This window comes from Stigmatopora nigra, chromosome 9, assembly GCF_051989575.1.
Source record: "Stigmatopora nigra isolate UIUO_SnigA chromosome 9, RoL_Snig_1.1, whole genome shotgun sequence".
NCBI lineage: Eukaryota > Metazoa > Chordata > Actinopteri > Syngnathiformes > Syngnathidae > Stigmatopora > Stigmatopora nigra.
This window is the reverse complement of record NC_135516.1, coordinates 3,105,781-3,120,949: the sequence shown is the minus strand read 5'-3', so window position 1 is coordinate 3,120,949 and position 15,169 is coordinate 3,105,781. Positions and strand designations below refer to the sequence as shown.

Below are 15,169 nucleotides of genomic sequence, written 5' to 3'. Positions count from 1 at the left end.
TGTCTCTTAAAACATACTCATTCATCAAGGCCCATTAAAATTACATAAGAAATTATACTTAAAAAATAATTTGACAGATTGGATTTTTTTATGCTGCTTCTGACGTAGGGTGTGGCTCTTGGACTCTTCCAGTTTGAAATGTTGGCTCTTTGTGTCTAACTTGTTCGCCACAACTGGTATAAGGCATCCTTACATGCGGCATTTGTGTCCCTCGACAAGAACAGATGCATAGATTAATTACCCACCGGATCATTGTCATGTTGATGACTCGAGTGCTTGCTATATTATCCACAATTCATGTGAGATTACACAAACAGATTTTATTAATTTTGTTGTGTATAGAAATTACCACATTGTATACAAACAATGGGTGGTATACAGAGAGAGAAAAAACACACAAAAAGCATTGTTCCCTAAAGTTTGTTGCAATATTCTTTCATTCCCTTAATTAAACATATAACAATCAAACCAACACATAATTTAAGGTTCATTTCTGCCCCCAGGGTCACATGCTTTGTTCTACTTTTCACTCTTCTCTCTTAATGGTGCACACCCATCTTTACAGGCATGCAATGAAAATGCAACATTATTCAGGTGGATTTATTTAAATAATAAACAATTAAATTAATCAACATTCCATCCACTCCAAGTGCTTCAGTAACAGTACTTTTCTCTACTTGTTATTCTAATCATGTAAAAAGGAGATGTGCATTCATTCATTCTCTCATTTTCTGAACTGCTTATCCTCACAAGGGGTGCCGGACCCTATCCCAGCTAACTACAATCCAAAGGTGGCAGAAACTCTCATCGCACGGCATAAGGAGACATGCCATGCATGCTTACACTCATACCTAGGGGAAATTTAGTATTCAACCAGCCTAACGTGCATGTTTTTCGGATGGTGAGAAAACAAAAGTACCTGGAGAAAACCCACACAAGCTCAGAGAGAAAATGTAAACTCCACACAGTGAGTACAAGACATCGAACCTTCAACACCATAACTGTGAGGCTGACACACAAAATTAGGGGTGGACAAACTGATCTTCGAGGGCAACTCTGAGTTCAGGTTTTTGGTCCAACCGATTCAACACAGACACTTTGCCAATGAGATTTCTGCAGAAAACAGGAAGCACCTGACTGCAATTTACTGATTACAGTTATAGGACACCCATTTGATGAAAAAGTCTCCTCTTTATCTGTTGGAACGTAAACCCGCAGCCAATATAGTCCTTGGGGGAATGGTTTGTCCACCCCTGCGCTAACCACTTGGCCGCTGGGCCGCCAAGAGGTGTTTAGTCATATAGAATTATGGTTAACATCCAAAATTACTTTTCATCATCAATATAACAAGTGTCAAACGCATTCCAGAAAGGGTCAGGTTTTTGTTCCAACCCACCAAGACAACCTCTTTTCATCAATATATTCTCTTACAACTGTAATCAATTGATTGCAGTCAAGTGCTGCTTCATACAGCAGACCTCCTCATTGGCCTCACTGTCAGCACTGTTTTAGTAGGTAGGAAAACTTGCACCCACTTGGCCCTTTCTGGAATCAGTTTGATACCTGTGATCTATATATTAAGTTACTTGGGAATGTAAAAGTCTTTTGGAATCTTGAGTTGAACCATCGGCCCATAATCACAAAATCACCCGGAATATTTATTTTTCTGCCCAGACATAACTTTTACTCCTCTTTCCTTGCTGCCCTATGCCAACCTATTTGTGTTCGCTTATGGTGTCTGCAAAAAAATAGAAGCCTTGTGAATCTTCTCCGACCACCAGAACAGCAACGCAACATAGACGCAATGCAAATGCGGGTATGCAATCATTGATTACAAGGGTATTAAATTTGCTGTTGGATCACCGCCGAGACGCTTGCGGTTTAACTCAGCTTGAGTTTCAATGATTTCTCCAAGAGGTGTTGGGAGTCTGTCAACATATTGTGTGGATGATGAAACAATAGGTAAGTTGCTTGACAAAGCCACAGCACATCAGCATCAAAATGCATCCCTGCTCTGAAGAATGAATTGAATCGAATGCCATTATTATCATTATACAAATAGAAAGAGATTTCAACCTTCATCATAAAGTACACACATGAATAAGTCGTCATAAAAACATTTTTCATACAATAAAAATGATTTGAGTTAAAAAAAGGGAATTTAAGATGTTAGAAACACGTGAGGTAGGTATCATGTTTTAGAGCAAGAATAAAAGTGCAAGATAAATATTTGCAGAGGTAGGACTGACGTAAAACTCCAAACATTCCTTATTGATATGCATCTGGCAGTGTTATGGCATTTTACGTATACAGTCACGGTGCTTAATTTAGGCTAGATTAGGTCTTCTTGGGCTCAAAACTCGAGTTGAGTATAGTGACGGCTTTTGGGAAGAAAATGTCCCCGAGTTTGTTTTGGCTGTTATAGTCTTGTACTGCCTGTCAGAGGTCAGCAGTTTGAAGAGGTGGAAACCGGGATGTGTATTGTTTTTATGATGCCCTTTGCCCTTCCTAGGCACCGGGAGTTGTAGATGGTGAACAGGGGAGATAGGGGCAGGTGATGTTCTTTTGACCTGTGTTGATCACCCTCTGCAGTCTGTTCCTGTCTGCTTCTGTGCAGCTTGAGTGCCACAGTGACACAACGTAGGTCGTCAGTATGCTCTTAATGGCTGACCGGTAAAAGGTCACCCGTAGGTTTGTGTTCAATAACTCCTCCTTAAGTAATCTTGGGAAAGGTAGCCTCTGCTGCTCCTTCTTGATGAGTGCTGCGGTGTTTACTGCCCGAGTGAGGTCAGTAGGTACAGTCATACCTTTACTTATGAAATTAATTGGTTCCAGAACTATTTTCATAACTTGAAGTTTCTTGCTATTGCTGTTTTTTTTGCGATCAATAGATAATAATAATTATGAACCAACAACTACTTATTTTACTCCAAGACCAATAGTATGTACAAATATAACACAGAAGAACACCAAATTAATTTCACTTTTAAAGTTTATATACCAGTAGGGTTGCATAAAAGACAAGATGTTATGCTTGGAAAAGCAGAAAGGTATAGAACTTGCATTTTGAAAATAGGTATTTCTGTGTAGCCATCTAGAACAAGGTTATTCCCTGCCAAGTAGGGCAAAAGACATGTAATTGTTGCCTGTAATTTAACAGGAAATAAAGCATGACACAAAAGGGAGTTGTAAATAAAAAACGAATTGTTTTTATCGGACATACACTTTACACTGACCTCAACCTGATTTAAATATACTACACCTAACCAATAGTGTAAAGGCCTTTTAACACTGGCAGCAACCCACTGTGAGTAGTTCGTGAACTATGTTTATACACAAAGCAACTGAAGATTTAGTTTAACAAAGAAAGGCATGAAAGCCCCTTTTTGATTACCCCAAAACTCGGTAAACTTTAAGAAAGCCCCTTTATCGATCCTTAGTCTCTTGTGACTCTTTTCTGACCATCTGCCAAAATGCACAAAACCATCACATCTGCTATTGGGTGCTCTTTTTGTCAAATTTGACTTTTTAGATGCAACTGGCAAAACTCAAATACAGCTTGTATCAAAATGTACAGAATTATTGTGACGTAAATTAGTATGGCGCTTGAGTTTGAAACAAAACAGTCTGTTCAAATACCAGACAGCCGTCTTGTAAATGTAATCATTGCTCACAGGCATTTGGTACTCCAACCACTTCTCAAAGATAGATTCACAGAAAGGTGTCAGGTAGGAAACTAATATACTCATGGAATACCATTAGCTAGTCTGACCTTTTCTATATTTGATTCTGGAATATGCTGAGTAATTAATGACACTGCACAAAGGACAGTGTACTAGAGAATGGGAAAAGTTGTGACTGATTGTACAATAATCTTAAAGTTATAAAATGCTATATATACCTCAACTAATAGCGGCCCGGCGGATGAGTAGTTACCGTGTCGGACTCACAGTTCTGGGGTCATGGGTTCAAATCCAGGTTGCTCCACCTATGTAAAGTTTGCCTGTTCGCCAGCGTGGGTTTCCTTTGGGTACTCCGGTTTCCTCCACATTCCAAAAATGGCAGGCTTATTAGACACTCTAAATTGCCTCTAGGTATGGGTGTGAGTGTGCATGTTTTTCCGTCTCCTTGTGTCCTGAGATCGGCTGACTGCCGATTCAGTGTGTCCCCCTGCCTCCGGCCTGAAGTCAGCTAAAATAGGCTCACGCACTCCCCGCAAACCTTGTGAGGATTAGTGGTTCAGAAAAGGAATGAAAACTAAAATTCTAAATGAGGCCATTGTAGTTGGGTTGTTGCTACCCATGTACTACTCTAAACCATTTTCAGACGCATCTGATTGAGTATGGCAGGTGTGTTCATTAACTTTTCCTTTGTAAAAATATCCACAGAAATCTCATTAGCTGTATGCTGATCCCCACATAAACAATACACCTTGCAAACTTGATAATTAGGCTGGCAGATGTGGCTAGTAACTACTCAAGGTGACACATTTTCCATTTCTGCTGCACTTCAGAAACACGAGGGGGGTCATTTTTGTCAGCAATTCGAAATAAGTTGCCAAAAAAAGTTCTGCAGATACCTCTGCGCTTGTGTGGTCATGAGGCCATATGCCTCAACTTTAATTATGAGGGACTTGGGGAAAGAGGGACTCTGGGTTAAACTATGAATCACTGCCACTCGAGCAGCCTCCAAAGCCCAATTCTACTGGTTTTATAACTGTCGACAAGTTTTCCCTCTAATTAACTAAACCATGTCCGAGTGCATGAAATGACAGTTGACATAACATTTTCATCTCAAGCCAAACCTTATTGTGTCATTTGAAGCATACGATGATAAATGATGGCTATTAATAAATGCAATAAAAAATAAACAAATCTACTACACAATCAATTGTGTCATAAACAACTAGTATTTTTTAAACCAGATATTACATGTATTTGGTTGAAAAGGCAAAAGTACATAGGAACCATTTTGCTCAATTAGCTATTGCAATCATGTAAAGTGAACTAACTAAAAAAAGGTAATGTTACATTACAAAACCTACTTTTATTAATATCTGACTGTATTATAATTTTCTGCAATGAGCACCAGTTGTCTTAATAAGGGATAACAACATAAGTGTTACACAGGAACATTTTATTGAACATATTTTCTGAGGCCGTTTGAAACCATACGAGACTTTTAAAAAAGAGTGACACCAACATTTACGAAGAAGAAACAAAATTCACTTTACCTTTTACAAAGTCATATTAAAAGCTATCGTTGTTTCCATTGCGTCTTTCTTGTAGCACACGGTGACAACCTCTGCCAATCTGTTAAGAAAACACATGGCTTGCTCTCAACATTTTTGTAAGGTAACCAGCATTTTAGTGTCTTCATCGTCTGAAAAATTCTTGCCAAACGATATTAATTGAACAGAAAATGTCATTTTTAAAAGAAAAAATGCTATTAAAGTCACAGCTTTCAAATTAAGGTATACATTTAGTGGCTTGTACTCGAAATGGTATATATTGTTTCATTATTTGAAAGGCTCTGCATTAAGAAAGTTGCAAATACAAACTTCGCTGTCCAGAGATAAGATGACAAAAAGCAGTTTTCCCTTATGTTGTGTCTTCAATGTTTGATTTTGGCATAATCTCTTTCTATGATAACACAGTACATAATCCATCCACCCTTTGTGGATTTTCACTTTGCATGATTTGCAAATGTTCGTGGCATACGAAAATCTTTACACTGAATGCGCTTTCAGCCATAGCCTAGAAGCAGGAAACAAACCTGGGCCTCCACATCCGGGGTGATCCGACCAATGAGGGATAAGCTGGCTACGTGTTAGCATGCATAATATTGGGAAAAATAAATATTTTCTGTGGTCGTACAAAATGCATTCCTATAACATCTGACCAATGCCTTATGTCATGTTATAGTAGGGCAGTGAAAGGACAAACTGATGTAAAGAAAAGAAATACACACAGGAGACTCCTTGTTTGATAAATAGACTTGCAGTGTCAATGACAGAGGTCATATATCAACCTTAACTGAGCAGTGCGTTTCTATATATTTGCACTCATAACCTCAAAACACTGTAGGTTTAAAATCAATGCTACAAACAGACACAAACATCAATATCACCAGAGCGCTCAGTTCCTATGAGCATTGCCCTTTAACATCATGCTGTTACTAAACTTTCTGGGCTTTAACACATACTATAAATGGTAGAAATTCTGACCCGAATTACTTTCGTTTAGGCCCCGGCAGCCGAGTTTTTAGTGCGCTGGGTTCACAGTTCTGCAGTCGAGGGTTCGATCCCAGGTTTGTTCCTCGTGGTGTGGAGTTTGCATGTTCTCTACGGGTTTTCTTCGGATATTCCAGTTTCCTCCCACATGCCAGAAATATTTCAGGGTCGGCCGGTTAAACACTTTAAATTGCCCCTAGTTATGCGTGTGAGCGTGAATGGCTGTCGGTCTCCTTGTGCCCTGAATTGGCTGGCCACCAATTTGGTGTGTCCGTAGTTAGGTGGGATAGGCTCCAGCACCCCCCCTCCTTTGCCCCATGTTTCGATAAGTGGTTAAGAGAATAAATGAATGAATGATTATTGTTTGAGGAATAAATACATGAATAATTCTCAATTGACAGTGGGGTTGTAATTAGCAAATATGGTTTAAGTGCTTTTTTAATTATTTGAATTTTGGCCAGAAGCACTTAGGAGAAGACTAAGACGGCATCTATTGACACTCCATATTGAACAAAGAGGTTTCAAGCTAAGAGGAATGATGAAGAAACGTGAACATTCTGCATGTGGCAAAATTGTACCTACACAGTATGTACTGAGTCAAAATAAGTGGACACATACGAAACATTAGAAGAAAGGGTTGGGATTTTGTACAATTCTCTTGTTTTTCATTGTTCAGAAAGAAAGAAAAAAACTCCAAAACTACCAAGCTCTGTATAGATGAGCAATGTACGCACTGTAATTGTTTTCTGTGACTGACTGCATTTTTGTGGGATGATGGAAGATAGAAAATGTAGAAGAAAATTACTTAAATAAAAGTCTATATCAGATTTTAAAAGAGTTCAGGTGAATGCCTCAACTGTCCCAAAATAATATATTCAGGTTAGAAGGTACTTGCACGTCAAATATATAAAATGTATCCTATTGACCAAGGGGTAGGAAACCTATGGCTCAAGAGCCCCATGTGGGTCTTTTGATGGGTCCATGTGACTCTGGACTAAAATATGGAAACCAATGGTGAGAGAGCTGAAGGGTGGGCTCTTTGGCATTGATTGTTTTTCATTAGAGTCGCTTGCATCCATTCTCTTACTGATACTAATTGATTAGCAACGGCGGAACAACATTGTTAAAGGAGTTCAGAGACTTTTTGTACTTCGAAATCACCCAAAAAATCTCACATTTTCATTTATTTTGAACTTTAAATTGTGAGTATGGTTCTCAAGGAATAACAGTTGAAACTATGAATTGTCTCTTTCAAAAAAAAAGTTACCGACCCCTGTTATAGACCAAACACTGGGATATGTATATCTTTTCTGTTTTGCTAGGTTGTATATGAACACAGATACTGAACAACTCAGACTGAACAAACAAAAGCAGCTCAGTAAAAAAAAGACGGAAAAAATGCTGATATGCTTAAAATTCCTGTGCATATTTTGCATTTACATTTTCGATGCTATTTTTGGTGGATTTTGTCTTAAAAACAGTTGGAAAAAGCAGAGGATTTTAATGGCAATGACCTTCCTATACAGTGACCATGAAGGGCTTATGAAATATAGATTATGTGCCATCTTTGTCCTGACATGTGTGAAGACTCATACTCTCGGGAGTGTGCAAAGAAGCAATGTGCAAAACTCGAGGGAATCCAGATTAATATGGCAAGATCATAGAACTCTTCTGGTGCTGATTGTGGCCTCGATGATTACCACCTTGCATACTCTAATTAGGAAAAGAACAATATAGTCTGCGGTCAATTCAATTCTAATCAAGGGCTACATTTTAAACGCACTTGTTACAACACTATTTATTACTCTAACCCTGCAATCTTGACCAAGAAGAATGTTATTATAATAAACAAAACACATTCTTAATCATGCTGTACAAATCCCAAAAAGGCACTCGTAGAAAGAGCTTGACCTCCGGCAGCTCGAGGTATGCGTATTCTGGGAGAGTTTATTTTCGGTTTGATGTTCAAACAACACAAACAAACAAAAAGTGCTCTCAGGGGATATACTCAAATTTATTGCTATAATTGTTGGCCTACAGTGAAAACAAAAAAGCCAAGTGCATACATGACCTGCTTTATTTAAAAACTGTGTTGAATTTTTTTCTATTTAATTTACTAGTAAAATGCAGTTCCCAAAAATTGCCGAGTGAATTGTCAGTATGATGCGGTTCATTTCTTTACTACTGCAAACTACAACCAAATAAAGAATCGTAAAACAATACCAATGACTAAAGAAAATGTAGTATCTTAAAAGTTCATTAATCTATAAAAAAAACGTTCGAATGAGTATCTACAAATACAGCCATATTAACAATGTCATCTCTATTGCTTGATCAGGCAGACTTTTGCCTTGTTAATATAGTACAGTCGAACCTCGTCCTACGACCGCTCGTCATACAACATTCTTGTCTTACGACGAAAATTTTGATCGAATAATTCGCCCGAGATACGATCAAAATTGCGTGATACGACCAATCCAGGTGGCCATGCCAATGTCTTTTTTGCATCTCTTTTGTGTATAAAATATTTCTACGACCACTGGGCGGACTTTGCATTTCCCCACACGCCCGTTTTTTTTCCCCATGTTGATCTACATTTACATACCAGGTAAACAATATTACTATGGATCGGCAAAGTTTTACAAAGAAAAGGCGACCGTTGACAATGGACATGAAACGTGAAATAATTGAAAAATATAAGTGGGGTACGTGTTACTGAGCTCACTAGGCAATGTGATGGAATATGTCAACCATTTCCACTATCCTTAAGTAGAAGGACGCATCAAGACATTTGCATTGATTATTGCCGAGGAAAGTTACATCCCCCAGCAAGTTTTCAACTGCGATGAAAGTGGTCTTTTTTGGAAAAAGATGCCCAGCCGGACATTCATCGTGGCAGAGGAGAAGGCATTACCGGGACACATACGCATGAAGGACCACTTAACGCTAACGTTGTGTGGTAATGCGAGCAGTGGCTGTAAAATCAAGACGCTACTAGTGTACAATGCGGAGAACCTGCGTGCCTTCAAGAGACACAACATCAAGAAGGAAAACCTACAAGTGATGTGGCGCGCTAATTCTAAAGACGATCACAGTCTCGGAACGGATTACAATTATAAGTCGAGGTTCCACTGTATATCTCCACATTGATGTAATTCTGTCATAACATGGAAAATGGAGAGTAGCATTAATCACTATACAACCTGAATTTAAAAAAAAAATATCGGTTTGAGTTATTAATCCATAATACAAAAAGAGGGATAATTAATGAAATACGGAATGATAATTAGCATATTTAGTCTCTTATAACTCGCATCCATAATTTGTGGCTAAAAATTGGTATAATTTTGTTTTCACTTTTTCTTAGCTCACACCAAGGATTGCACCAGTCCTGATAACTGGCGAATGCTAAACACATGTCGCCATAACAAAACATTTATTCACAACATATGGAACGGAAACCTGGTAAAAACAAAATGCCAGTATAAACACAATTCTCAAATGGAATTTACAGTTTTAAATCCTTAAAATCTAATTGATTTCATTTTATAATCTGTTGTGACACACTTTATTTGAACCATATGGCCCATAAAGTAAATTTTATTACTGGTAGATCATTATTCTCTACTCATTCAAAGTCCTTTTCTCTGTGTATTCCTATATAAAAGACATGTTTTTGTTGATAAAACTGAAAATACTTTAAACACAGAACTAGAATTTAGACTTTTGTACATTACTTCCCATTGATTTAGAATCAACTTTTCAGAAGTAATTTTTCTGAAGCTATGAGCATCATCCTCAGCTTTGATAAGAAAAGGCAGAGGATTGGTTAAGAGATATGGTGACTGCCACAGACAAATATATCATCTTTGATATTCATTGTTCTGTTTTAAAAAGAAATATATGACAAATGTTAAACAGATAACAGTGGTAGCAAAATGAGACGGTTGATCACAGATAACGTTAAAAAAAAGTGACGCGATCCTGCCTTACTCAGTTCTATGGTTTGTTCGGTACTGTTTCTTATTCATTCTTTTGTAGGCTCTTTAAATCTTTTGTTCTAGGTCGCCTTCATGTAGTACTCAAATTTTAATTGTATTTTTTCCCTGTTCTTCTCCCCACCATTATTTCTTTCCTGCTTGGTTTTCTTTGTCTTTCTTTTCTATACCAATCACTTACTGCTCAAACGCCATCTTAGGGGAAATCTGCTTAGCAGACCAGAGCATGCTTGCTTTCCAATTAAATCAAGATGTATTCGCCTTTCAAAAGCTTCCCTTTCCTGACTTTTTTTTTTTTTTTTTACCCCTTCGGAATAATTGATGGAGGTCTCTGGCCTCGCGATGAATGGCTTTAAAGCCTGGAGATGAATAGGAAGATGAATGATTTCGCCCCTATGGTGACCAGGGAGAGCTGCAGCAAGGACTGCTGACATTGTGACAAATGCACTGACCAGAGCAACTAACTCTGGCTGAATCAACCAACATAGGATAAGGGTGTGGCATGCTCTTAATGTGGTCAAATCTATTTATGGAATAATTTCCAACAGCCTTTTAGTGCATGGTTAGGTACAGTAACTTGATTTATTTTTAAATTAACTGTGGCCAAAGTGAGAACAGCCAAGAGTTCAAAGGAAGGCATGTCTTTCCATCTTGCTTGGGGTGGGAAGATCCTGTGGAATAAAGTAATGTTTGTACATGAGGGAAATAAGTAGGCCAGGTCCACATGTGCAAGCTAAGATAATGTGACTGCTCTGGAGACTTCTCATGGATGATACAACACAACACATTTTTAGCCAAGGTGGTAAATGAAATCAAATGTTTATCCTGTATTAAAATAACATCCCATTTGTTATTGTTTGGCAGCTAGTGCCACCTGTTAAATCCGTTTAGATTCTACATGTTGGCAAAGCAGTGATAACACCTGTTTCTTTGACGTCAGCATTATCACAAAACAATGCAGCTCATCTTCGTTCATTCATTCATTTTCTGAACTGTTTTATTCGCACAAGGGTCGTGGGGCGGCTGGAGCCTATCACAGCTGACTTCGGGCACAAGGTGGGGGACCCCCTGAATTGGTGGCCAGTTCTATTCCTATTAAATAGTTGGCTTTGTTTCTGTTTTTTGCTTTTTTTTCCTTGACTTCCGATTACACTTATGAAAGACGAACCAATACCCGAACCAGATTTTTTTTGTACATTAATCGAGCTTTGCAGGTGGTCACAGAGCTGAGCAGACTTTTCAAAAGCATGCGTTCGATTAGATGGGGCATATGTAAGAATTGTTATTAAATTATTGATTAAATGACCCAAATATTTGAATAAAAATATGGTTTCCAATGGTAGAGGGAAGATTTTCTGATTTGAACAGTCAAAACTCAGAAGGTTGAAGTTATTTTTTTGATTGTATGTTTACAAATGATGAGAGAGAGACAGGTCGAGAGTGAGATACAGACGTATAGATATACATAATTTTATAATAATAATAATCAGACATAGGCTTTGTCATCATCATTAACTTGCCAAAAGCCTAATTGTCATCATACCCAGAAACTGCGTATGATGAAATTGAATTATTTTATTAATAATAATGCTCTCAGTTAAATGCATCTATGTGAAACACTTTTGACACCGTTATTTTTTATGTGCGTTAAATTATTGCTCTTTCCACAACCTGTAGTTCAGGTAAATACGCAATATTACCATGAATGTTAAATTTAATCAAGTCTCAACTTGCTGGGCCAAGTCAGGATGTCCAAAGTATGTTTTTGAAACTATTCCGTCGAGATAATGGCTTTATGCTCCTTGTCATGCTGAAAAATGAACCGTTGCCCCAAACCGAGGTTAGGAGGACTCTGGAGGAGATTTTTTTTTCTTTTTACGTACTTTGTTACATTCATCATACCCTGTATCCCACAGGTGTCAAAGTGGTGGACCGGGGGCCAAATCCGCCACATCATTTTGTGCGGCCTGCGAAAGTAAATCATGAGTTCTAACTTTCTGTTTTAGGATCATGAAGATTATAGATGTATATTATATTTCCTAATTTTCCACTTTTTGATATCAATGATTGCATTTTTAATCAAATTTTTCTTTTTTTGTTCAAAGTACACTTTGTAAAATCTAAAAATAAATCTACAAAAATATTTTCCGTTTCCCACTTCAATATTGAACATCATTTAAAATTTATTTTGGTTCCTTTTGGAATGATTTTTTTTTGAAACTACGAAGTTACTAAGAAAAAAAAGCTCAAATAAACATTTAGATCTAAAAAGACTGACTATTTAGGGCTTTTTATCCATTTCTGTTCATCTATTAATCTCTAAATATTATATCTAAAATGGTCCGGCCCACATGAAATGGAGTTGACGTTAATGCGGCCCGCGAACCAACCCGAGTTTGACACCCTTGCTTTAACCGTACTAGTCTGTCAGTTCATGCTGCTGAAAACATTCTCCATACTATGACGCTGCTACCACCGTGCTGCAATGTTATGATGGTATTGACCTGCTGATCAGTTATGCCGGTCGGCATTCACGCCAAACCATTCATTATTCGTCACATCAGTCCATAGGACTGTGTTCCAATGTCCGAAAGTCTTTTAGATTAATTTTGACAAACTCTAGGCAACCCACAATGTTTTACTAATGATGAGTGGCTTTAATTTTGCCTCTCTGCCAGAAATACCTATATAGTACTGCAGAAATTGTCGTCTTTCTTTAAAGTTCTTTGGTCACATTACTTATACAATGACCTGTGACAAGTCAAGACGAGTATTCACATTTTAAAGAATGCAGTAAGCCAGACTTGCTTCTCGGAATAAAAATATTGACTGGGACATTGTCATGTTTTATTTTTTTGCGCATGTGTGTGTGTGTGTGTGGGGGGGGGGGCTTGGGGGGTTTGAGTTGTTTCTTCACTTTCATTTATTCAACAACACTTCATATTTCTCTTGAATTGTTGACATAAAATGAAAAGGACGGGAATTCTGCATGTATGTATAAAGCTAAACTTTGTTCTGACACAGCTGTGGTGTCAGATGTACTGCATATTCTTTTTGTGGGGGGATTTATAGTCGTAATAGTGAAACCATTCATCTGTGTATTGTTTGTTATTGCAGGGATGGTGAACTACAGTGAAGTCTCTGGCTACCCCTTAGTGCAGCGTTGGAGTCTTCGCTCTGTTCTCTACCATGTCAAGCTCAATCAGTGGGTCTTATCTCAAGGTGAATCCTTTTCCTAATAAATTATTTGTATTTTAAAAACGTATATCATATTTTTATTTTGGGAGGTTTTTCTCTGGGTGGTCTTTCTCTCATGGAGGTCACTGTCATAGATTGTCATGTGAAGAAATTAGTCTTAAATATTTAATTTGAATCATCATTTGCATATTTTGAAATATAAGGCTTTTACGTTTTGGTGGATTGTTGTTGTTTTCGTATATTGGAAGAAGTAATTTCCATATCAAAGGGTTTTGTAACCTATACATTTCACATGTACAAGCCTTCATAAGTAGAGGTAGCACTTTGTTTTTTTGTTTTCAGAACAGCCTGAGATTTTGCAAAGCTTTATTTTAAAGCATCAATTTATTTTTTTCTAACAGTGTATGCACACCTCCTAGGGCTAGGATAAAGAAACTGTTGATCTGTATTTACCAATACAATGTTTCCTCGACACCTTAGTGCTCTTGTGGATTATGCGAGAAATTGTCAAGAAGGTTTATTATTCTATGGAATTATTTGTGTTTCTTTCACTGTCTTTTTCTCGCATTATAACATGTTTTAGGGTATTTATTTATTTTCTCCTTCAGTTTTATGCACCTTGTAAGAAATATGCCACGGGTATTTTCCATTATGTTATACGTTGCTTTAATACATTTTGCTCTAGTGGGGCTGTAGCTTATACATTGTGCTGCTGGGGGTACATATTTGTTCATTCGAAGCCATTCTCTGCCATCCTCTGTTTTGCAATTTCCCTTTTTAGTTCATCATATTTCAAAAGCCACAATGGCGTTAACAATTACAGGGGTTTTACATTTGGAAGTAAAGGGCCCATTGCTCATCTGCATTGAACGTTCCGTCTCCCACTTCAGTGGATACCTAATTTAAGGGGAAATAGGAACAGGCGGTGCATATGCGTGTGTGTGTGTGTGTTGAGTTATTAACACCACATCTCGGGGAAATGATCATGATTAACCACTATTGCACTATTGCCTTTCATTACTTGGTGCAGTAGTGCCCTGCAAGGCTGAGAAATGATAAAATGTTTCTCCTAAGCAATATGCCACATTCAACATCCATCAATTTATTTCAAGTTCCTTGTGTCCTTCCACCAACACACCTGAAACAAATAATTGGGATTGGTATGAAGCTTCTGGACAGCCTGCTGCTGATGAGTTGATAATTTGATTCAGGTGTGATAGAGGAGGGGTATATGGACAACAGACTGGATAGGAGCTCTCGAGGACCAGACTTGGCCACCTCTGGTTTAGAGTAGATTAATTTCAGTTTTCAGGATTCCAGTTGATATCACCTTTCAACAATTTGGGTCTTTATGAACATCCGGGGAAACCCCTATTTTCAACAAAACAAATATGAATGATAATTCTTGTTTATTATGTTTATTTATTATTTACAATGACGTGATATTATTTCATTGCTCCCCATTAGCTTTCAGTTCAGCTATTCATTCACTGGATGGAGCAACACAACGGAGTGACTTTGTATCCATCCTGAAAGAGTTCGGTAACCACTATGTGCAGGAAGCCATGTATGGGTTCCAAGAGTCCTGTACTATTTGGTACCCCAACAAGCAAGTTCAGAGACAACTGTGGCTCGAATACCAAGACATCAACAAAGGTAGGTTTCTTCACACAATGTGCTTTGTGGATTAAGACAGATCTGGGGAATTTGTCAGTGTATATAATCATCAAAAAACTCAAAA

General features: G+C 37.8%; 1 protein-coding gene across 8 annotated transcripts in view; it reads left to right on the top strand.

Moving 5' to 3' along the window:
* The window catches only part of astn1 (astrotactin 1), a 199,055-nt gene that overhangs the window by 98,024 nt on the left and 85,862 nt on the right, over positions 1–15,169 (top strand). For 7 of the 8 annotated variants that reach the window (XM_077724197.1, XM_077724196.1, XM_077724192.1 and 4 more), the window contains exons 16-17: positions 13,348–13,452; positions 14,896–15,084. In XM_077724197.1, the coding sequence (XP_077580323.1) occupies positions 13,348–13,452; positions 14,896–15,084 (294 nt within the window). The remainder of the gene's footprint in view (positions 1–13,347; positions 13,453–14,895; positions 15,085–15,169) is intronic. The other variant, XM_077724195.1, reaches the window with a different exon arrangement.